Below are 22,457 nucleotides of genomic sequence, written 5' to 3'. Positions count from 1 at the left end.
CCTCTGATTATGAACATAAGACAAGCGCGGCTAAAGTTGATCCTCCCCAAATAATACAAAAAGCAGCCACATAAAGTGCACAGTAAGCCGTGTCCTTGTGGGATGCGCACAGAGTTGTGGCAGAAAAAGAATGCACCGTGGAGCGCGTTCAGTTACGACTAAAATGCGGTGACAGGAGGAGAGGGACTCTTCGATACCCCTTTGCTGGCGTGGGAAGGACCCGCAGGGCATTCAGTCGCGGTTACGGCTGTGAGTTTGGGCCGCGTGTGGCCTAGCTCGTTTAGTCAACCCCGCTTGCTCGTTGAAACAGGGTCCCTCTCCGATTTAGTTCTGATTGAGAATTGCTCGCGCGTAGGCTTATGTGAAGGCACGTTCCGCTCTGTGGCGAGGAGGTGACCTGTCCCGCTTTCCCTCCAGGAGAGAGTGGGCGGCCCTGGGAAATACCTCGAAACAGGACGCCATGGTAGAGTTTGTCGAGCTCCTGAACAGGTGTTGCCATCTCTTCTCCACGTACGTCGCGTCCCACAAAATCGAGAAGGAGGAGCAAGAAAAGAAAAGGTGAGGTTCGAGGGCACGGCGCGTGTCCTCCCGGTGCGGCCCGGCCCGACGCTGCTGCGTGTGGGGTCTGTCCTCCATCGGGTGCCCACTCCTTAGGGCGGTCGTCCAGCCCCGCTGGTGGGAGCGGCCGATTGTCCTGGGAGTTTGGGGGCCGGGCTGCCACTCTCGCCTGGCTGTCCCTTCCGCAGACACCTCCGCCCCGTCGTGGCGGCGTTCCTCGTCCTGGTCACGCTGAGGTTTTGAGCGAGCTCCCCCGTAACCTGGGCCACCGTCCCCACCCTGCGCCCCTGGTCCAACTCACCCTTTGCTGCCTTTTCCCTCGATCTTCTAGAACAGTGTGCTCCGTAGCACGGCTGTCACCCGGGCTACTCGGTCGGCCTTATGGAGACATTCGTGTTGGCTCTGGCTCCCAGATGGCCTGTTAGGTATTTGCAGAGGTTGGAGGGGGAGTTGCTGAGTATGCTGTTTAGGTTTATGGGGTTTTCTGTCGTGGTTGTGAGTCCAGCAGCATTGCGGTGAACGCGTTTATCTACAGGGTGTACTTCCGATGACTTTGATTATCTAAAATTTCTGGGTAATGAAAGTGACACCATAAAACCGGTTTTTCCTCAGATTGTATTTACTTTGGAAACAGTTGGTTCTCTGGTGTTCTACCTTAACGTGAATTGGAAACAACAGAAGAGAAAACAGCCTGATAGGAAGAAGACAGAAACCGTGAAAAATAGGCACAAACACTAGAGAAGGATAGCGGTCAGGGCCACTTAACGTGAAGGTGAACTTCTCCGTCACAGCACAAGGACGTAGACAGCCCTTGTGTCTGTGGTTGTAACCACCGGCTCATCAAGGGACAGCCCTAGGTGCAGTCCGTTCCTGTGTAAGATGATAGGAAATCGTTTCGGACGTTTTCAGAAGGCACTTATCCAAAAGAAGATTGTTTTTATCCAAAGGACAGGTTTTGATTTTTTAAAAAATGTTCGTTCATTTGCGTATTTATTTATTTACTTGTTTAGATATTTATTTTTTAAATGTTTGTTTATTTTTGAGAGAGCACGCGCAAGCCAGGGAGGGACAGAGAGAAAGGGGGACAGAGGAACCCAAGTAGGTTCTGTGCTGACAGCAGCAAGCCCGATGCGGGGCGCCAGCTCACAAACTGTGAGATCGTGACCTGAGCTGAAGTCAGATGCTCAACCGACTGAGCCACTCAGGCGCCCCACGTGTTTGTTTATTCTTAAGAGAGCGTGTGCAAGCGGGGGAGGGGCAGAGAGAGAGGGAGACACAGAATCCGAAGCAGGCTCCGGGCTCCGGGCTGTTGGCACAGAGCCCAAGGTGGGGCTCGGACTCTTGAACTTCAAGATCATGACCTGAGCTGAAGTTGGAAGTTTAACCAACTGAGCCACCTAGGCGCCCTGTATTTTTCTTTTTAAAACTGTAGTTCTGTCATGAGATCAAGTTCATCTAGCACTCCTTGAAAGCGTTTAAGACTAGAGTTCCTCAGTCCAGAAGTCTCGCTCTGGCCTTGGAACATCTTACCCCCTGCCAGCTGTGACAGGTTACAAGTAGGTCATGTTATCGCTATATTTTGAGCCTTGGCTGTGGCTCGGATGTGTTGTTAATCAATTATAGGAGTTTTGGGAGAAAAGCGGGGTGACCCACGCAGTTGTCATGGTAAGACCAAGAAGTGTGGTGTCTTCTCAGATGCTCAGAGATCTTCTGTGTCCCGTCCTCAGCCACCCTGCCGTCCGCACCGCGCGTAGCCAGAGAGGCACCAGGGGAGGGCGAGGGCTGGATGGGGCGGTGCCCGCATTTCCTGCTGTTCTTTTTCTCTTTTATGTTCAAAGCTTTGTAACTTATTTTTTTAAATAAATTTTTTTAAATGTTTGTTAATTTTTGAGAGAGAGAGAGAGACACACACGCAGAGCGTGAAGGAGGGAGGGGCAGAGAGAGGGAGGAGACACAGAATCCGAAACACGCTCCAGGCTCCGAGCTGTCAGCACAGAGCCCATCGCGGGGCTCGAACTCACGAACCGTGAGATCGTGACCTGAGTTGACGTCAGACACTTAACCGACTGAGCCACCCAGGCGCCCCTTATTTTAATTTTAAGTAGGCTCCACCGCAACGTGGGCCTTGAACTCACAACCCTGAGATTAAGAGTTTCATTGGGGCACCTGGGTGGCTCAGTCGGTTAAGCGGCCGACTTCAGCTCAGGTCACGATCTCGCGGTCCGTGGGTTCGAGCCCCGCGTCGGGCTCTGGGCTGATGGCTCAGAGCCTGGAGCCCGCTTCCGATTCTGTGTCTCCCTCTCTCTCTGCCCCTCCCCCGTTCATGCTCTGTCTCTCTCTGTCTCAAAAAAAAAAAAAAAAAGTTAAAAAAATAAAAAAAGGAGTTTCATGCTCTACCGACTAAGCCAGTGGGCGTCTGAAAGCTTTGATATTGTTTAAACTCAGAAGTAACCCACAGATCTGTGCCCTAGAAATGTTTTCCATTAGCAACAGGTAAAGCACAGGCCAGAGTCCTGTCCCCGCTTTGCTGTCAGTGCCGTCTTCTCTCCGCAGATGGTAACGGACCCAGGAAGGCGTCCTTTGTATTTGCCTGCTCTTCGCATTACACGAGCAGAGTAAACATCAGTACGTTCGGCCACGACTCGTAGTTTTGTGGCTCCGTGGCACTGGAGGGGCAACGTTCACTTCCGTACTGGTGTCGAGAGCACCGTGCCGGGCTGGGAGGGCGCCGGGCTGGGAAACCTTCGGGCTGTGGGCGTATGGTAGTGATCACAGTGGTGTCTTCCCGACGGACACCTCTCTGTGCTGCCCGATGGCCGATGTCCCTGCCGTGGTCCTGCGTGCGGTGACGTGGGCTCCGGAGGGGAGATGGCTCCTGGCGGAGCGCGCACGTTTCGCGGTGTGAGAAGACCACCGCGTCCTCTCGGGGCCGAGTCCGCGGTCACTGGGAAAGACGGCCTCGGTTATTTTGAAGCGGGAGCCCTCGTGCGGCGCTCACGGTGTCTGTCCTCCCTGTCCTCCCCCGTAGGAAGGAGGAAGAGGAGCGAAGGCGGCGGGAAGAAGAGGAGCGAGAGCGGGTGCAGAAGGAGGAGGAGAAGCGCAGGAGAGAGGAGGAGGAGCGGCTTCGGCGGGAGGAGGAAGAGCGGCGGCGGCTGGAGGAGGAGCGGCTGCGGCTGGAACAGCAGAAGTGAGCCACCTGTGCCCGCCGTCCGCTCGCTCTGTCTCCGGGTCCCCGTGACCTTGTCTTGCTTCCCCGCTTGCGCGTCTGCTTTGCCCTCTCTGGGTGTTCGTGCATCCGCCAGACCGGCCAGAGTCCGAGAGGCCCAGAGACACGGGCCCGGGACAGAGAATCCGGGCGGTGCGGCCCGTGGCAGGTGCCGTTCTGAGTACGGGGTTTGGGACCCGAAACCGTTTCCTGTTCGGGGCGGTGAGCGCAGCCGTCTCCCAGGGGACCGGCTCTTGCAGAGGGAGCTCTGGGTACAGGCAGGAAGGGCTGAACGCTGCAGACGTCGGGGAAGGTCTGCAGAGAACGTGAGGGTCCGCTGATGTCTCGTTATTTCTCGGTAGTTCCTCGGAAAGGCGTCGGGCTAGTCCCCGACCCACCCCGGGCCTCGTTCCGCTTTGGAGAGAGACTAGGAGTACACCCCTCTGGGGGCGGCCAGGCCCAGTGTCATTGTGACACTCTGCTTTATCTGTCATTGGCCTGTTGAGGTCTTTGTGGAGTCGGTCACATAACTGAGTTAAGCACGTGGAGCCTGTGTGGAAGAACACGACAGACATTTATAGTAACAGGTGGGCCCGGAGACCGTTTTCCGTGTTCTCCTTTAAGGCGGGCTTAAAATGTTTTTTTTTTAATGTTTGTTTATTTTTGAGAGAAAGACAGAGTGCGAGTGGGGGAGGGGCAGAGAGAGAGGGAGACACAGAATCCGAAGTGGCGCTGACAGCTCAGAGCCTGACACGGGGCTCGAACCCACGAACCGTGAGATCACGGCCTGAGCCGAAGTCGGCCACTTAACCGACTGAGCTATGCAGGCGCCCTGAGGCGGGCTTTAAAATTAGATGCAAGAGACCCTCAGGTTTTCACTGGCTTCCTTTCCACGTCCCAGGGCCCCTCGCGTCCTCTTCTAGTCACTCTTCTGCCCCTCGCTGCTCCTCCTCTATTCAGGTCGAGAAGCCGCGACCCACGGTTCAGTGTCTCCCCTCTGGCCTAGAGGCCAGTCCCCCTCTGACAGCGGCCGGGTCCGAGAAGCCTGCCGGGACTTGAACCCCGGCCCCGGCCGCTCCGGCGGCGTGATCTCGGGCACGTCCCCGGACGCCGCGCCCCGCCTCTCGGCCTCGCCCGCGCCGGGGTGCTGAGCGCCGGGCGGCCTCGCGCGGAAACGCTCGGGCCGAGGGGTGCGAACCGGAGGCCGCGGGGTCCGTCGTCGCGGCGGCGGCGGCGCCGGGTCCGGTGGCGCGTAGTACCCTCCGCGTCCGTGCCGGCTCTTCCTCGGAGAGCCTCCCGACGGACCCGAGGCCGAGCGTGTTTCCCGAGACCTTTCCTCTGGGCCCGGGGCCCGGGCCGACGGGTCCGCGTCGGCCGCCCGGAGCCTTCGAGGGGCGACGGCCGGTCGGGACGGAGAGCGGGGACGCGCGGCCCGGCGCGGCGGCCGTGGTGCGACCGGCGGGCGTTCTCCGCGTTTTGCAGGCAGCAGATCATGGCGGCGCTGAACTCGCAGACGGCCGCGCAGTTCCGGCAGTACGCGGCGCAGCAGTACCCGGGCAGCTCGGAGCAGCAGCAGCTCCTGGTGCGCCAGCTGCAGGAGCAGCACTACCAGCAGTACATGCAGCAGCTGTACCAGGCGCAGCTGGCCCAGCAGCAGGTGCGCCCGCCGCCCGGGGCCGGGGGTGGGGGTGGGGGGTGGTGGTGGTGAGGGGAGCGGGACGGGGGCGGTGTCTCCCAGGGCGGCCCTGGCAGGCGGGGGTCGCGGGAGGACCGTCCCCGGAGGCCGTCGGCTGATCCGGCAGAGCCGGGCTGGCCGCGTTGACGGCGGCGGCAGGTGCCGTGGCCGCCGGTGCTCCTCCAGCTCCCTGCCCCACGCAGGAGGGGAGAGGCGCGGCAGTGCGGGGGGTGGGGGGGGGGGGGTGTCACATGACACTCGGATCCTGTCCCGGCTCTGCCGTTGTCTTGTTGCCTATCAGACGCGTCACCTGCTGTCTGAGTTTCCCGCCCTTTCCCCTGGTCCGCGAGAAGGTGACGAAAGTCCCGGTGCCTGTCCCGTTACCCTCACAGAGCGAGCTGCCACGTGAAAGTGTCCGGTGCTTCCGGCGGAGGGCCGGTCTGGCACTCGCGTTGCCCATCGGGCCGAGGCGTGACTGCCTCTGGAGTTAGCCTGGCCGGCTTTACTCATGGAGTTTTCGCTCCTAAAGCACCCGTTGCCGGTCCAAAAGTCTGAGCGAGGAGAATGTGGGGCGCGGTGGTGGCTCTGCGTTCCTCGTCGTCTTGCCTACTTCTTTAAGTTCTTTGAAAATTCACTCCTCGCTTCAAGTACCTCTTCCCTGGGGTCTTCAGCGTTACCGAGAGGGAAAAGGCAGATTTTTGTCGTTTGTGAGAGGACGAAAACGACGTTCACCTAGTTTATTCAAGACAATAAGTGGGAATTCCGAGGGGTTTCTCTGCTGTCCTCGAAAGCCCGTGTCTTATTTTAGCCTGCCACCCCCGTCCCTGCTTCTGTGACGGGCCTCGAGGTGGTTTTTCAGCAGGGTGGCTCACACGCCCCGTCCTGTTTAGAGGTTGCTGTCGTTTAAATAAGAGAACAGAATCTTGCAGTCAAGAATCTTGCAAATCAAGATACCTGCAAACCAAGAATCTTGGAAAGAGAACCAGAAAGAACTGGAATCCATAATTTGGATTACCGTGATCAACCATATTGGATGTCGTTGGGAACGGAGAAGGAAAGGGGTTGGGGAAGGATCAGAGGAAACCTCAGCCCCCATAAAGTGTTAATTTTCTTTATAAATACCGAGCAAAGTGACAGAATGCTAAGACTTGTTCGTGTGGAGGTGTAGTTACGTGGATGATTGTTCTATACCTTCCGGTGCTTTTAAAACTTCCCAAAGTACAGATGAGAGATGATATAAAGAAAGAGGTATGATCTGTTCTACGTGATAGTTAGAATCCGTTGGTGGACAGTGGGATCCCCAAGGGGGTTCGCTCTGCTGGAGGAATTCAAGCGTGGCCTCCTGGACAGCGACCCTGTGAGCCGGGCCTGCTGATCACCAACAGAAATGCTTTCTTTTGCTTGCCTGTCATTCACTGAATGTTCTGGGTTTGCCCACTTGGGTTGGTGGCATGCTCTTTTTCTGGACGCTGGTACTCTTTCTGGAGACTGATGGGGAAAGACTGAGAATCCGGGCCTCGGAAGAAGGTATTTTGAAGTCTTCCGTGTATCACTCGCCTGCGTTAGCACCGGAGAAAGTGTCGCTGTTCGTGGAAGTAGTCGGTTTGCAGGTGACACGTTAAATGTAAATACAGATACGCTAAACTGCGTCACTGTCCTGAACCGTGAGATTACCGACGCTTTTTCCCCTGTGCTTTATTTTCTACTTTCATAAACATACGCTTACTTATGACCTCTTGTTTTAGTTTAAAGTTACTGAAATGCCCAACAGTAAAACAGATGAATTTTGTAATTTCACAATGAAATGTCCTAGCAGCGCAAATTACAATTACTTACCACTCTGTGGATGAACCTTACAGAAATAATGTTTAGTAAAAGATGCCAGACACGAAAAAGAGCATTTATTGTACATTCCAAGTGGATAATGTTGACACACAGGCAAAGCACATCTGCAGTGTTCTAGGTGAGGCTGATCATAGCGCTTACAGCGGGGGGAGGGGGAGGGAAGGCCCGGAAGGGAGCTTTTACCAATGATAGTTTCTGCCTTTGTGAGTTTTCCTTCGTGATCATTTATTTCTACCCAGTGTAATTTTCCTGATTCAGATTGTAGGTTTCTGAATCTGATCGAGATCTTCTTGTGTCCGTTTTAAGAACAAATGTTACTGTGTTCAGTGTTTACCTTCGGTTGTATTTGGGGTTGATTATGTCTCTCTATTTTAATTTTTCTTAGTCAGTTTTTCTAGTGATCCTCAGGTCATGCAAACGTGACCTTCCGTTGCAGGTTTTGTCCGTGATAATTTGGATCGTTTTTAGCTTTTACTGCAACGTCACGTCTGTAATGTTCATCACAGATGGGATACAGTGGATGAAGTCTATTAGTAATTTCTTGGAGCGGAGTGCTTTGGTAGGACCCAGACATGGGCCAGAGTCTGCCCCAGGGCTCACGTGTTGTATGCTGGCCCGGTCAGCGGATATTCCCTCTTTCTCCACTCGCAGGCGGCGCTCCAGAAGCAGCAGGAGGTAGCGGTTGGGGGAGCCGCTTTGCCTACGCCGGCAAAGGTGACCGCAGCTGTGCCGAGTGATAGGACGTCGGTTAACGGACAGGCCAAAGCCCACACGGACAGCTCCGAGAAAGACCTCGAACCGGAAGCTGCAGAAGAAGCCGTGGAGAATGGACCAAAAGGTATGGTTTGGCCTCTGTGTTGATCTGTCCAGAGGTCGTAATCGAGTTCACGGAAGGCACGTCGGGAGTCCGGCTAACTAGCTTCGGAGAGCAGTTACTTATTTGTGAGAGTTGGATGCTTTTTTACCCTTTACGTCAGAATCTGATGCTTCTGGTGACCGTTAGGACAGCATGGAAGGAAGGGCAGGTCGGATGTCTTTTGGACACTTGGGGTTGTGTGTTGGTTATCTGCTGCTGTGTAACAAATAAGACCCAAATTTCGCGGCTCACGGGTAACCAGTGGTCGTCGTCTCACACGGTGGGTGAGGGATTACGGGGGGTTCGGGAACGGAGGTGCGGCTCAGCCGAGCGGTGGTCGTCCTGGTCCCGTGGGTCAGGATGCTGCCAGGGGGCAGAGGTTCTGCCCAGGGTGGTTCCTTCTCCCGACCGGCAAGTCGGGGCTGGCTCTTGGCGGGAGACCTCGGTTCCTTGCCCCGTGAAGCCTCTCCTCCAGGGAACACGGTCCAAGAGATCAACGCAGAGGTGGCACGTCTCTTACATTCTGACTTTGGAAATCACGTGTCCGCGCTTCTGCTGTATTCTCTTGGTCCCACATACCGGCCCCGGGACATGGTGGCTGGTGACCTCCCAAGTGCGTGACTCCCCAGAGGTGAGGCTCACGGGGTGGGGTGCGTCTCAGAGGCTGCCTGTCACGCGTTACCTGTGGTTTTGAAACTGGAGTACCGCGGTCGTAGGTGGAGAGTGTGTGATGAGGGGACTGTGACCTAGTCACAGAGGTCAGCAGAGGCTTCCTGGGGAAGAGACGACTGAGCCGCGAGAGCCGAAGCCAGGGTAGGAGCTAACTGAGGAAGGAAGGGAGAGCGTTTCAGGGACACGGCCTGGGCGGTGGTGTGGTTCACAAGAAAGGCGGTTTCAGATATCTGCCTTGTCTTGTTAGAGTGAGTAACAGAAAACAGCTTGGAAAAGACCTGATGTCCTGTGGTTTAACCCCTCTTCTTTTTTTGCCTGTAAGAGTTTATCAGTTTTTTGTTTTTGTTTTTGTTTTTGTTTTTTTCAAGTAATCTCTATACCCGATGTGGGGCTCGAACTCACGATCCCAAGATCCCAAGTCGGATGCTCTACCGACTGAGCCAGTCAGGCGCCCCACGTTTGTCAGTATTTTCAAATGAACCTTTGTCAAGGGTTCTGTGACCACATCTGGAAAACCTGAGTAGTCTGGTGCACATAAAAGCGACAAGACTTAATCCTCTCTGTTCAGTCCCTAGTGGGGCCAGTCCTGTCCGAGTTTTTCTGTTTCTTTGAGCTCCTTTAGAATAGCCCCTAGAACTTGACTTCAGAGGTCAAGAGTGTTGTTGTTGTTTTTGTTTGTTTGTTTTTGACAGAGTGATTGAAGTCAAAGCCCGGTTTTCTTTGTCCAGATCCAAAAGTGAATTTATTCCTAAATCCAGATCTCCCTTCTTTTTCTTCTTTTTTTAAAAAAATTTTTTTTTTAATGTCTATGTTTATTTTTGAGACAGAGAAAGAGCATGAACGGGGGAGGGGCAGAGAGAGAGGGAGACACAGAATGGGAAGTGGGCTCCAAGCTCTGAGCCATCAGCCCAGAGCCTGATGCGGGGCTCGAACTCCCGGACCGCGAGATCATGACCTGAGCCGAAGTCGGACTTGACCAACTGAGCCACCCAGGCGCCCCATCTTCTCTTTTTTTTTTAAGTTTGTTTATTTTGAGAGAAAACGTGTGTGCACATGAGTGGGGGAGGGGCAGAGAGAGAGGGAGAGAGAGAATCCCAAGCAGACTCCACACTGCCAGTGTAGAGCCCAACATAGGGCTCGAACCCATGAACTGTGAGATCATGACCTGAGCCGGTCAAGAGCTGGATGCGTAACCGACTGAGCCATCCGGGGCACCCGGGTCTCCCTTCTTTATTAGAATATTTTCCTGGGTCCAGCTACGAGTTTTCCAGGGTCAGTCTTAAATCCCTATACGTAATCGGAGTGTTGGAAAAAAAAAAAAAATCACTTCTTAGATTGTGGATTGCATTTGTTCCCTGAAGTGGTGTAGTGGCCTCTGGATAGCTGGTGACATTGGCAGATGTAGCCAGTGGGGGGGAGACTTCCACAGGAAGCCCATATGTTCCTCGGAGTCCTCAACCCCAAGTACAACTGAGGTAGAACAGATGGCCCTTGGTGCGCCTGCCTGGGGCGGGCAGGGGCGGTGTGCGGGTTCGGTGCCTCCAGGTGAAGGCTCGTCCTCTTCAGCGTGTGTCATTCCTGCATTCCTGTTGTCTTTAGAATCTCTTCCAGTAATAGCAGCTCCGTCCATGTGGACACGACCCCAGATCAAAGACTTCAAAGAGAAGATTCGGCAGGACGCGGACTCCGTGATTACAGTGGGCCGAGGAGAAGTGGTCACCGTTCGCGTCCCCACCCACGAAGAGGGATCGTATCTCTTTTGGGAATTTGCTACAGACAATTATGACATTGGATTTGGGGTGTACTTTGAATGGACAGACTCTCCAAACACTGCTGTCAGCGTGCACGTCAGCGAGTCCAGTGACGACGACGAGGAGGAGGAAGGTAAGGCCATGGGTCCGCAGTGGCGGGTGCCGAGGGGGGTGGAGGGTGTCACGCGTCAGCCCGCCTCGTGCTTCTTGGTTAACACTTTTGCGACAGGGATTCGTGTCTTCGTTAGTGTGACCTTAGCCATAAAGGCTGAGGGACGGGCCAGCCTCCCGGAAGGGACTGGGGCCTGAACGGGACATTGTTGTAGGGCCCAGCAGGGCTCTCTGGCAGGGGGCTGTTTTACGTCGAGCATTTTGTGTTGGAAAGCCAAATGTGCAAGATGATTCTGAAAATTTTTTAAAGAGTAAGCAAGAAATCCTGCCAACTCTGGAATTTACTTAAATTTACATTTCTGATCATTCGCTTTTTTGATTTTACTCTCAAGACTTTGTTTTTACATAGATACAGAAGCTCATGCCAGAATATCGTAGCTAAAGAAAAATTTCAGCCATTCCCCATTTTACAGGAAAGTAATTTTTTATTTTCTCTAAGTAAGCAAAATGGAGTGTTTCCAAGAGCAGTGTAAACTCTCTCGTCTGGGAGGTAGGTTATAAGATACACGCTTACTAATTGAGAAGATGGTCTCCTTGGTTTTGTTTGCATGGAAGTGAGAGCCCGGGGCTTGTGCGCGTACTAGTTGGGCGCTTGGGTCCGTATGTCAGCTCGGTGGAGGACGGCATGGGAGGAATGTCCTGACCGTGACAGTGGAGAGGCACCTCCTCCGTCCTGGGACCCGGCTCACCTTTCGGCTGACTTGTGAACAGACCGTTTGTCCTGGAGAGGGTTGGCGGTGTTTCACGGAGATCCCGCTGGGGTAGATTAAAAGAGGTAGCTGTAGGGAGGCTAAAAGTTGAGTCGGCTTTCGAGGTGGGCAGTGGGACCGCATCACCGCACGTGTGCACGCCTGGCCCTCAGGTCACTTACGGAAACACACGCGTGGGCCCGGGGCCTGGAGGGGGAGCTCTGTCTTCACGTGGCATTCTGTTCGCAGCAGCCTTGTCTCGGGGTGGAGGGGGGCAGCAGCTGCTGCCTGGACCAGAAGGACGGGCATCGCGGGAGTCTGGGAAGGGGAGCTCGTGTGCGGACGGTTGTGATTCCGAAGGGCTTCGTGAATCAGAGAGAGGCAGTCTCGGTTCAGAAGGAGACAGGTTTCTCCAGGCCCGCCTGCTGGAGCCTCTTGGAGGGAGGTTGCTTCCCGGTGTGAGCCCTCCGCTGAGTCGTTTGGGGGCTCTCGATTTTGGGAAGGGCGCTGGTAAAAAGGGCTGGGGTCCGGTGCCTGTCCAGAGGTGGGACCGTGACCCCGGACCTTTGCCCTAGCATTCGGTGCCCCTCGGGTGGGAATGGAGTCCCCGGTGCCTGTGCTGTTCCCAGTCATGAGATGGTTGCCATCTGCAGCTAATCCATTCGTCCCTCTGTGTGGACAGAGACCGCAGTGAGGATTTCCGGCTCCCGGGAGATGTTTGCCAGGAGAGAGCCTGTCTCCTTTGGGAGATGAGCTCCCAGGCCGCGTTTGTCCGCGTGCCCCCTTGCAAAGGCCACTGCGCTTTTGATGGGGGTCCCCGTAGCTTGGTTTAAGGGGGAAGGGCAGGCCAGTCCTCCCGTTCGTTGTCTTGGTTTTTCTCCACTCGGGCTTGAAAGCCAGAGGGGTTGGTTTCCTCTGTGGCCGGTAACTCCTTCCTGTCCGGATTCGTCACTGGCATTAGTGTTGCCAGGTCCCGAGTCTTTGCTTAACTGACGAAAGGTGCACTGCTCATGTATCCCAGCGGCCTCCAGTTTTACAGATTTTGAACAGAATCGGGATCCTGGGTTAATGGACCAATAATCCATGGGTATCCTTATAGGCAAGGGTTTGCATTTTGTTTTGTTTTGTTTTTTATTTTTTTTTTAACGTTCATTTTTGAGACAGAGACAGAGCATGAATGGGGGAGGGTCAGAGAGAGGGAGACACAGAATCTGAAACAGGTTCCAGGCTCTGAGCTGTCAGCACAGCTCGAACTCACGGACCGTGAGATCATGACCTGAGCCGAAGTCGGCCGCTTAACCGACTGAGCCACCCAGGCGCCCCAAGGGTTTTGCATTTTGAATGACTCTGTATTTCCCATTTGCAAACACTTCAGTATTGCTGCGATAAAGCAAATTGGATTTGGGCCTATTTTATCAGAGTGTCGTTTGCTCTTTTTTTGTTTTTTTTCTTCAATTTTTTATTTTAAAACAGTCTTAGACTTACAGAGAAAAGTCGCAGATAGTACAAAGAGCTCCTGTATACGCGCACCCATCTTCCCCTGTTGCTAGCATCCGTGTTGTACTGTGGTACGTTCATCGTCACCGATGGACCCATGTGGCTACGTCGTCATGAGCTCAAGGCCGTTATGTATTCAGATTTCCCTAGTTTTTGTCTAACGTTCCAGGATCCCATCCGGGATGCCGCATTACATTGAGTCACCCTGTCTCATTCAGTTCCTCTGGACCGGAAGACTTTCTCAGACTTGCCTGGTTTAAATTCCTGACGACAGCCCTCGCGCGGTTAACTGCCGTGGCCGGAATTCACCGTGCCGAGTTAGGAACCTGCATGTTCCTCTGACCTGCTTTCCCGACCGTGTTTATGTTCAATACGTGAAACCGATTTTAAGCCGGTTCGACGTTGTTCTCGCTCGCTCTTTTTTCCTAGCCTCATCTCATTACAGTTCGGGAACTATTCCCAGGGGCAAACCCAGAATCAGAACTCGTGTTTTGCCACTGGGATCATCCCTGGGTTCCACGGGCCTGTGATGACAGTAATGGGCTCTCAGAGTATCTCTCGGTGCCTCCCTCTACCGTGGCTTCCCCATTTTGCTCTCTATATCTAAGCTCGACAGAAGGTAACAGTCCTTCGGTCCCCCTTCCCGAAACGGGGTTTTCATATTGTCGAGGAGGGAGAGAACGAAAGCTTCGTTTCCCTTGGTGTCGCTCGGACAGCGAGATGCCGCCCACCTGGAGGAAGAGGAGGCTGGCTGGGTGCGGACCGGGGGGGGGGACACCGGGGCTCCGAAGCGGGAGCGGTTGTCAGAGTCCAGGGGGAGAGAGGGCGCTGGCCGCCCGCCCGCACCCCCCGATTGTGGCTGCTCAGGGAGAGGAGTGAGCGAACCAAGGAAGGCGGGAATAAGCCCGCGTGCGAAAGTCACAGACGGCTCCGGAGAGTTCCCGACGAGCAGTTTCTCGAAGGATGGGGTTTCGGTGCTGGACGCACGTGGCTTTCCCGGACCCGTTCACTGACGTGCCTCCGTTCTTTCCCACAGAGAACGTCAGCAGTGAGGAGAAAGCCAGAAAGAACGCCACCAAGCCCCTGCTGGACGAGGTCGTGCCTGTGTACCGGCGGGACTGTCACGAGGAGGTGTATGCCGGCAGCCACCAATACCCAGGGAGAGGAGTCTACCTCCTCAAGTTTGACAACTCCTACTCTTTGTGGAGGTCAAAGTCGGTCTACTACAGAGTCTATTATACTAGATAAAGATGGTGTCGCGGAGTCTGGAGTCTAGGGTTGGGCAGAAGACGGCACTTGGTTCGGAATTTCTTTTGACTTTTGTGGAGCATCGCAGTCAGCGTCTCCCCTTTTGATTTCGGTCTGATGGTCCGTGAACTCTCGTCGGGACTCAGGGTTTCCTTGAGACTCTAGCGTTAATCCTCTGGGGTTAGAGGGAGTCCTCGGACCCGTCTGGCCCTTGGGTGCCGACCGGCAGGGTCGCTAGTGGATGCAGAAGTTACGCGAGCAACGTGTGAAATCTATAAGGTCTCCGAAATAAAACCTCCCCACGTTGACCCCACCCGGCTGACGGTGAGTCCGTTGCTGCCCGCTGCACGCGGTTGACGAGAGCCCGTGGTCACGGTGACCTCGGATCGGAAATCCTTACGTTCGCAGTCTGCCTGAGGTGCAGCTGACTTGGACGAAGGTCATCGTTTTGAAATGAAGGTCATCGTTTTGAAAACTTACAGACTCAAGACCCCACAGGTTATAATAGAAAAGTTGCCTCGATTCGCTTTTGTTCTGAACGACCCAGATTGTCTTTGCTTTGAGTACGGCCGTCTAGTTCAGAGGCCTGTTACAGAGAATTATTTTCCGAGATAATCTTAACGTTCAAAGCCGATTGGTAATTGAACCGTCAAGACACACAACACCTCAGAGGTCCATGTTGTTAGCAGGCCTCTGCAAACTCGGGTCCTTTTCTCTCCCTCCGGGACTCCCCCCTACCGGTGACAAAGCAGAATTAATTCATTTTTGTCTCGATTTGGCTTTGTAGAGCATCTCAAATTGAACCTGTTTTCTACACGAGCATATAGTTAGGGGGTTTTGTAAACTCAAATTGACACCTACTGAATTAAAGTATGTAAAATCACTTCAGTACAATTGAGTGTACGGGGAATAACGTTGCACTAAAAGGAAATCACTGCCAGAGACAGTCCGTTTTCCTCTCCTGTGTTCATGCTTAGGCACGAACCCTACCCAGTTCCGGTGGGGAATCGCGTACTGGAGAGAATTGGAAAAACAGATGCCCATGCTTAAATTGTTCTATAGCTTTAATCTCATTATGTCTTTGTAGATGGGAAGAGGACACCTTCGTGTCCCTTACCGAGAACATATATGGATAAACAGCCGCAAGTTGGTAGAAGTGATGGACTAGCGTAGAGATTCTTGTTTTCAGGAGGGAGGGTGGTGTAGATAGAACGTGACTGAGACGGCACTACACACGAAACGTTACTGGATGTTGTTACTGAAATACTTAGATTTTTAGATTTTTAAAACTTCAGATCTTAAATCACTTCTTGTAGGAGGGTCTCCGTTGATTAAGCTGCGTTCTATACAGTTCACTACACGAGGGGCTGTTTGTCGTGTGTGCGTTTCTTTTCTGGTTTTTAATACCTGGTTTTGTACATACCTAACCCTCTTCTCTTTCGGTTATTCGGAAACTGGATTATTTTCTCCTCTGAGCAGTGCTTGATTTGTGTTCTTTAATTTGGATTCACTGGTTCCAGCTCAAAGACGTCCACACCGTTCTGTCCAGAACACGTTCAGGCTGTCCATGCGCGTGCGCGTACGTACGGTAGAGGAACCATGGGGTTAGGCGCTTCTTGGCTTTTTTTTTTAACGAGAAAATATTGTATTTAAAATGTAAAATAAACTTTTAAAAAGCAGGCACTAATATATATTTCTTCCAGCCTTTGAGTACAGATTTGTTCTTGCCCATGTTAAGATAAATCGTCTTCTGAAAAGACCCTCGTTCTCGGGAGCAGTTTATGTCACTTTACGTAGCGGTGGTTCGTCATGTGCTCACGTCAGAACATTTTTGGTTTTAGACTTTTCTATTGCCTTTGGCTGTTGATTAGTACAGTACAAGTGCGATTTCAAAAAGATCTTGAAAATAATATATTTAATCAATTAAAATGTTTATCTGTAACCTGTTGACGTTTCATTGATACTGTTACTCTCGGAAGCGTTAGTTCCGTATTGCCTCATTTTAGACGGACCAGAAGAGATGTTCTAAATGATCTTTCCTGTTTTAAGAAGTTAAAAACCAACAACAAACTATTTCTGACTGATTATTGATAGTTTTTGCCATGAATTATCCCGGTGAGTGAAAATAGATTTTGAACTTTCCAGACTTAAGACGGAAAGAATTCTTGAGGACGTGTAAAATCATTTTCCCTGTACAGCCACGTGCATAGCGCATTCCTTGAAGGACGTGGGGACCACCCGCTTTCAAATAGCTCCTGAGGTGTGACGCCCGAGAAGTACCCATCAGGGGAGTTCCCCGGTCCGTATCACGCGGAGTGCCAGAAACTCCTCTAAAAATGACCCCACTGAGACGCAGGGCCACTCGGACCTTAAATTTAAATTCTGTTTGGTTGAAACTTGGAGACACAGAATGAGGCGGTCATTCTGAGCTGTTGGGGTTCTGGGAAGCCAGACCAGAGAACGGCTGAGGGCTGTTGATGTGTGAGCACATCCTGGACCGTGCCGCTGAGCCTTGACCGTCTGCCTTCCGGAAGAGGAGAAGCAGCCGGTTCGAAACACGCGACTGCTGATAATTCACTGGCAGTCTGCAGCCAAGCCTGTCTTTCCCCAAGCTCAATCCAGCACTCCTGTCTGCTGCCCAAATAAGTGTGCACGTGATCTACTCGGGGTCGAGCGAATCTTAACTTTATTTCTCTTCACTTAATTTTCCAAAAATGTGTACTGATCAGAGTTGCAGTTTGATCTCGCGTATTATTTGCCTAGGATTCTTTGACCTTCTTATTCGAAGTTTTTGAAATCGACTTGGTTATTGTCCTTTTGATACCCTTATTTTGAACTTATTACATGATCGCTGTCTCAGGTACTTAACTGTTTTGCCCGATTTCTCTTGTAACGAAAGAAGCATTGGCTCCGTTTCCATTAGCTGACGTGCCCCTTAGTAGGTTGTGATTTGATTAGGATACTTAATCTAAGTACCGGGAAACCAGCTGGCTGGCTTCTCCAGAATTGGCCTTGGCATTTGGACTCGGGCCATCACACGTGGGATAACAGTATGTAGACCGGAGCACTTAACTCCTTCCTTGTAGTTCTCGAACCAGGCCTTAAGCGTGATTGCCCAGTTCAGCCTGGCGCTGAACTGGCAACTTGCAAGTCTGTGAAGAGAGCAGGTACAAATTTGATTACAAGTGCTGACTTGTTTTAACCTTTCTTTAACGTCGTGTCTGTACAAGTCCAAGTTTTTCCCCTTTGCCAAGATCACTAACTTAAATATCTCGTTGAAGGTGACATAACTTGTGTGTGTGTGTGTGTGTGTGTGTGTGTGTGTGTGTGTGTGTGTGTGTGTGGCAAAATAGAGAAATGTAAACCTGGTTTTCGTAAGGCCTGCGTTTTGCAACTTTTAAAATTCCAGTCTGTGTTAATGGGGGATTTTCCTTTTACTAAGTGTAGGTCTGCCGTGTTCTTGCCATCGGCTGGGTCTCTTCCACAGAGTGCTTCTTTGGCCATTTTTCTGTGAATTGAACCTCTGAGGTTGCTTCTGATTTTTCATCCTAAGTGCTGTTCCAGTGAGCACTCTTTTACCTGTCTTTCCGCACATGTGCAGATACTGAGAAGTGAGAACTGCTGGATCATGAGTTCTGTGCATTTTTAATTTGAATACACCCTGCCAAATTGTCCTCCAGAGTGGCTGAACTAATTTCCCCTCCAGCTCCATAGTGTCCGAGAAGATACTGCTTTTTCCAACCCTTGATATCATCAGACTTCAGTCGAAGTCTATCCGACGGGTGAAAGATGAAGTTTCATTTTCATGTGTGTTTCCCTGATAACCAGTAAGGTGAAGCATCAATTTTTATTGGTCCTTTGTATTTCCTCTCCTATAAATTGCCGGTTTGTGTCCTTTGACCCATTTTTCAATTAGATCGTTTGTATTTTTATTTTATTTTATTTTATTTTTTTTAATTTTTTTTTTCAACGTTTATTTATTTTTGGGACAGAGAGAGACAGAGCATGAACGGGCGAGGGGCAGAGAGAGAGGGAGACACAGAATTGGAAACAGGCTCCAGGCTTTGAGCCATCAGCCCAGAGCCCGACGCGGGGCTCGAACTCACGGACCGCGAGATCGTGACCTCGCTGAAGTCGGACGCTCAACCGACTGCGCCACCCAGGCGCCCCAATTAGATCGTTTTTATATGGATTTATTAGCATTAAAAACATAGGCTGTATGCTAATCATTCATTAGATGTAAGTATTCCAGTTTCTTGCAGGTCTGTTAATTTTGTTTGTGGCGTTAGGTGTGTTTGTACGTGTCTGTGTTTGGTCGTAGACATTCTAAACCACATTGTTAGTTTTATTCAGCTTTTTCGTTTATGATTTCTGTTTGTGTCCATAGATAATATATATGTATATCTATATATATCCGCTTCTGAGCTCAGTCCCATTTATCTGACAATTCAGTGTGCTAATACTATAAATTACTATAGTTTTAAAATATATTTTCATACAAAGCAACTCTCCCCTGGGTTTTTTTTTTTTTTTGATGCTTTTTCTTTACTATTTTTGAACCATTTTTCTGTATGAACATTTAATCATTAGCCTGTCATATGTCATGAAAAACCTTCGTGGGATTTACTTTGGAATATTGTAGTACTTTCTAGGTTGATTGAGAGAGCTTAGATTGCCTTCATAGAAGATTGAGGGGTGCATGGGTGGCTCAGTCGGTTAAGCATCTGACTTTTTCTATTTAAAAAAAAGTTTTTTTTAACGTTTATTTATTATTGAGAGACAGAGCATGAACAGGGGAGGGGCAGAGAGAGAGGGAGACACAGAATCGGAAATAGGCTCCAGGCTCTGAACTGTCAGCACAGAGCCCTTCACGGGGCTTGAACTCACAAACTGCAAGATCATGACCTGAGCCGGAGTCGGACACTTAACCGACTGAGCCACCCAGGCGCCCCTAAGCATCTGACTTTTGATTTTGGCTCAGGTCATGATCCCCAGGGTCATGAGATCTAGCCCTGTGTTGGGCTCCATTTTGGGCATGGAGCCTGCTTAAGATTCCCTCCCTCCCTCTCTGCCCCTCCTCTGTTCACGCATACATGCACCCATGTGTGCTCTCTTAATTTTTTTTTAAGTTTATTTATTTAAAAAAATTTTTTGTAAATGTTTATTTTTGAGAGAGAGACGGAAAGTGAGTGGGTTAGGAGCAGAGAGAGAGGGAGAATCGGAAGCAGTCTCCATCCAGGCTCTGAACTGTCAGCACAGAGCCGGACACGGGGCTCAAACTCACGAGCCGTGAGATCATGACCTGAGCCGGAGTCGACGCTCAATCGACTGAGCCACCCGGGCGCCCCTTAAGTTTATTTATTTTTGACAGAGACAGAGTGCGAGCATGAGCTGGGAAGGGGCAGAGAGAGAGGGAGACAGAATCGGAAGCAGTCTCCATCCACGCTCGGAGCTGTCAGCACAGAGCCCGACACGGGGCTCAAACTCACGAACCGTGAGATCATGACCTGGGCCGAAGTCGGACACTCAACCGGCTGAGCCACCCAGGCGCCCCCTTAAATTTTTTTTTTAAACGATAAATAAATAAAAGATTGATAATTCCGTGTTCTTAGGTGGTATTTTCAGTAGCAGAGATGGAAAATGCAGCCCTGTAGCAGTCTTCCCTGCCGTCATTAGTTATGATGCGGGCTAACCTGGGACAACAGAGGCTCGAAAATAAAGTAGCTCAAATAAGATCATTTGATCTTATGAACAGGCCAGAGGAGGCAGGCAATGCGGGGCGAATCTGTCTGGTACGTCATGAGGTGAGCGAGAGCCCCGAGTTTCTCTTAATTTTATTTTAGAGAGAGTGGGGGAGAGGAACAGAGACGTGTTGAAATACGTAGCTCTCGTTAATTTTTTTACCATTACAAGAGTCCTACTCACTTATTGTGGAAATTTTAGACAGTATATGCAGATGAAAAGCAGAAAACTAAAATTATAACCTTACCACTAAGAATAGCTGGCATTTGGGAATTTCCTTCTGGTCTTTTTTTCCCTAATTTTCAGTTAACAAAAATCTAGCATTCGGAAAAGTGTGCGGTATGAGACTCACGTACCTACCACCCACACTGGTCACATTTGCCTTTTTTTTTTTTTTTTTTTTTCCTTTGCCTTCTGTGCTTCAGAGCTTGTCGAAGTATTAAAACGTTAATGAAAGAGTTTGATCCCTATGGACCTTTTCCTGATTACACTTGCTCTTTCCTCCTCCCAAAGATCGTTACCCTGATTTTGATGTTTTAATTCCATGTGATGATTGTAACAATGTCTGTTGCCAGAAAAGGGAGATAATATGGTTATGCAGAATGCTTTTGAACTTTATATGAAATCCAAGGAGATAAGTACACATTTCTACCTTCTCCCTTAATACACTCTGTAGCTTTCTTCACTTGAAAATTATTTTGTGGGGCGTCTGGGTGGCTTAGTCGGTTAAGCGTCTGGCCCTTGATTTTGACTCAGGTTATGATCTCATGGTTGTGAGATCGAGTCCTGTGTCAGGCTCCCCACTGAGTGTGGGAATGTTTATTAGAGAGAGAGAGAGGGAGGGCACCTGAGTGGAGGAGGGGCAGAGAGAGAGGGAGACAGAATCCCAAGCAGGCTTTGCACGGTCAGTGCGGAGCCCAATGTGGGGCTCGAACTCAGGAACTGTGAGATCGTGACCTGAGCTGAAATCAAGAGTCGGACGCTTAACCGACTGAGTCCCCACGTTCCCCGCCTGCCGCCCAGTGCCGGCGCCCCTCAAGAGTGACCGTTTTTATTTTAGCTGTGTTGTTGTCATGGTCTCCTGTCTCCTGCTTGTTCTACCACCATTTATTTAAAAAACGATCTTTCCTCTTGAATTACCTTGGCATCTTTTGTCAAAAACGAGTTGATCATAGGGGCTTCTGGCTGGCTCAGTCAGTAGAGCATGGGACTCCTGAACTCAGGATCATGAGTTCAAGCCTCATGTTGGATACGGTGATTACTTTTAGAATGAGTGAAGGAAGGAATGAATCAATCATATGTGTGGGAGAATTGACATCTTAACAATATTGGGTCTTCCAGTTCATGAACATGGTATATATCCATTTATTTAAGCCTTTAACTTTCTCAGCGGTAGTTTGTGATTCATACTGTACAGTTCTTAAACATTTTTTTAGAGTTATTTCTAGGTATTTTATGTTTTTTTGATAATATTATAAATGGTACTTTTTTTTTTTCCCCCTATAATTGCAATTTCCAGTTGTTCAGTTGACTTTTTTAGTATGGAGTGTGTACTTGCTAAATTTTTTTACATCTAGTCACTTTTTTGTAAATTATTTAAGACTGTCTATGTAGTGGGGCTCCTGGGTGGCACAGTCGGTTAAGTGTCAGACTTTGGCTCAGGTCATGATCTCACGGTTCTGGGAGTTCGAGGCCCACACCGGGCTCTGTGCTGACAGTGCGAAGCCTGCTTCATATCCTATATCTGTCTGTCTCTCTTTCTCTCTCTCTCCCCTTCCCCCGCTCGCACACATGCTCTCAAAAATAAACATTAAAAAAAAGAGAAAAAAGACTGTCTGTAGAAGATGATGTCCTCCATAAAGATGGTTCTTTCTTTCCAGTCTGTATGCCTTTTATTTCTTTTTCTCGCCTATTGTACTGGGTAGGATCTCTCCAGTACAATGTTTAGAAAGAGTAGGAAGAAGTCCTTTCTTCTTTCCATCTTAAAGGGAAGACATTCAGTCTTGAACCATTAAGGATGATGATTGCTCTAGGCTTTTCTTTCTCAGGTTGAGGAAGTTCCCATCTAAGTTTGCTGGGAGTTTTTATTGTATGTTGAATATTGCCAAATGCTTTTTCTGCATCTGCAGAGATGAGATCACGTGACTTTTCTTTATTAGCCTGTTGCTGTGGTAAAGTACCCTGATTTCTTTTCAGATGTTGAACCAACTTCATATTTCTAGGATAAACCCCACTTGGTAATGATCCTTTTTATATACTCCTGCATTCAATTTGTTAATACCTATGAAGGATTTTTATGCCTGTGATCATGAAGGATATCAATATGGAGTTTGTTTCCTGGTAGTGTGTTGGTCTGCCTTTGGCGTCACTAATGAAGGCCTCATAAAATGAATTAGGAAGTATACTCTTCTATTTGCTGGAATAGTTATTTCTTCTTTAAATTTTGGGAGAAATCTCCAGAGAAGCCACATGTAGGCCTGGAATTTTATTTACCGATTGATTTTACCTGTGAATTCCTTTTCCTTGATGTGTATATTTGGGTTCTTGA

The 22,457-nt window shown here is 50.4% G+C and overlaps 1 protein-coding gene across 3 annotated transcripts in view; it reads left to right on the top strand.

Annotated features, from left to right (window-relative positions):
* Window positions 1-16,109, top strand: part of ACBD3 (acyl-CoA binding domain containing 3) — a 33,331-nt gene extending 17,222 nt beyond the window's left edge. For all 3 annotated transcript variants that reach the window (XM_047848126.1, XM_047848125.1, XM_047848127.1), the window contains 6 exons: window positions 418-558; window positions 3,587-3,745; window positions 5,246-5,420; window positions 7,935-8,121; window positions 10,411-10,695; window positions 13,956-16,109. In XM_047848126.1, the coding sequence (XP_047704082.1) occupies window positions 418-558; window positions 3,587-3,745; window positions 5,246-5,420; window positions 7,935-8,121; window positions 10,411-10,695; window positions 13,956-14,167 (1,159 nt within the window). In that variant the 3' untranslated portion in view covers window positions 14,168-16,109. The remainder of the gene's footprint in view (window positions 1-417; window positions 559-3,586; window positions 3,746-5,245; window positions 5,421-7,934; window positions 8,122-10,410; window positions 10,696-13,955) is intronic.
* The last annotated feature ends 6,348 nt before the right edge of the window (window positions 16,110-22,457 follow it).

The sequence above is a fragment of the Prionailurus viverrinus genome, unplaced genomic scaffold (assembly GCF_022837055.1).
Source record: "Prionailurus viverrinus isolate Anna unplaced genomic scaffold, UM_Priviv_1.0 scaffold_53, whole genome shotgun sequence".
NCBI lineage: Eukaryota > Metazoa > Chordata > Mammalia > Carnivora > Felidae > Prionailurus > Prionailurus viverrinus.
This window is presented reverse-complemented; position numbering and strand designations above follow the sequence as displayed.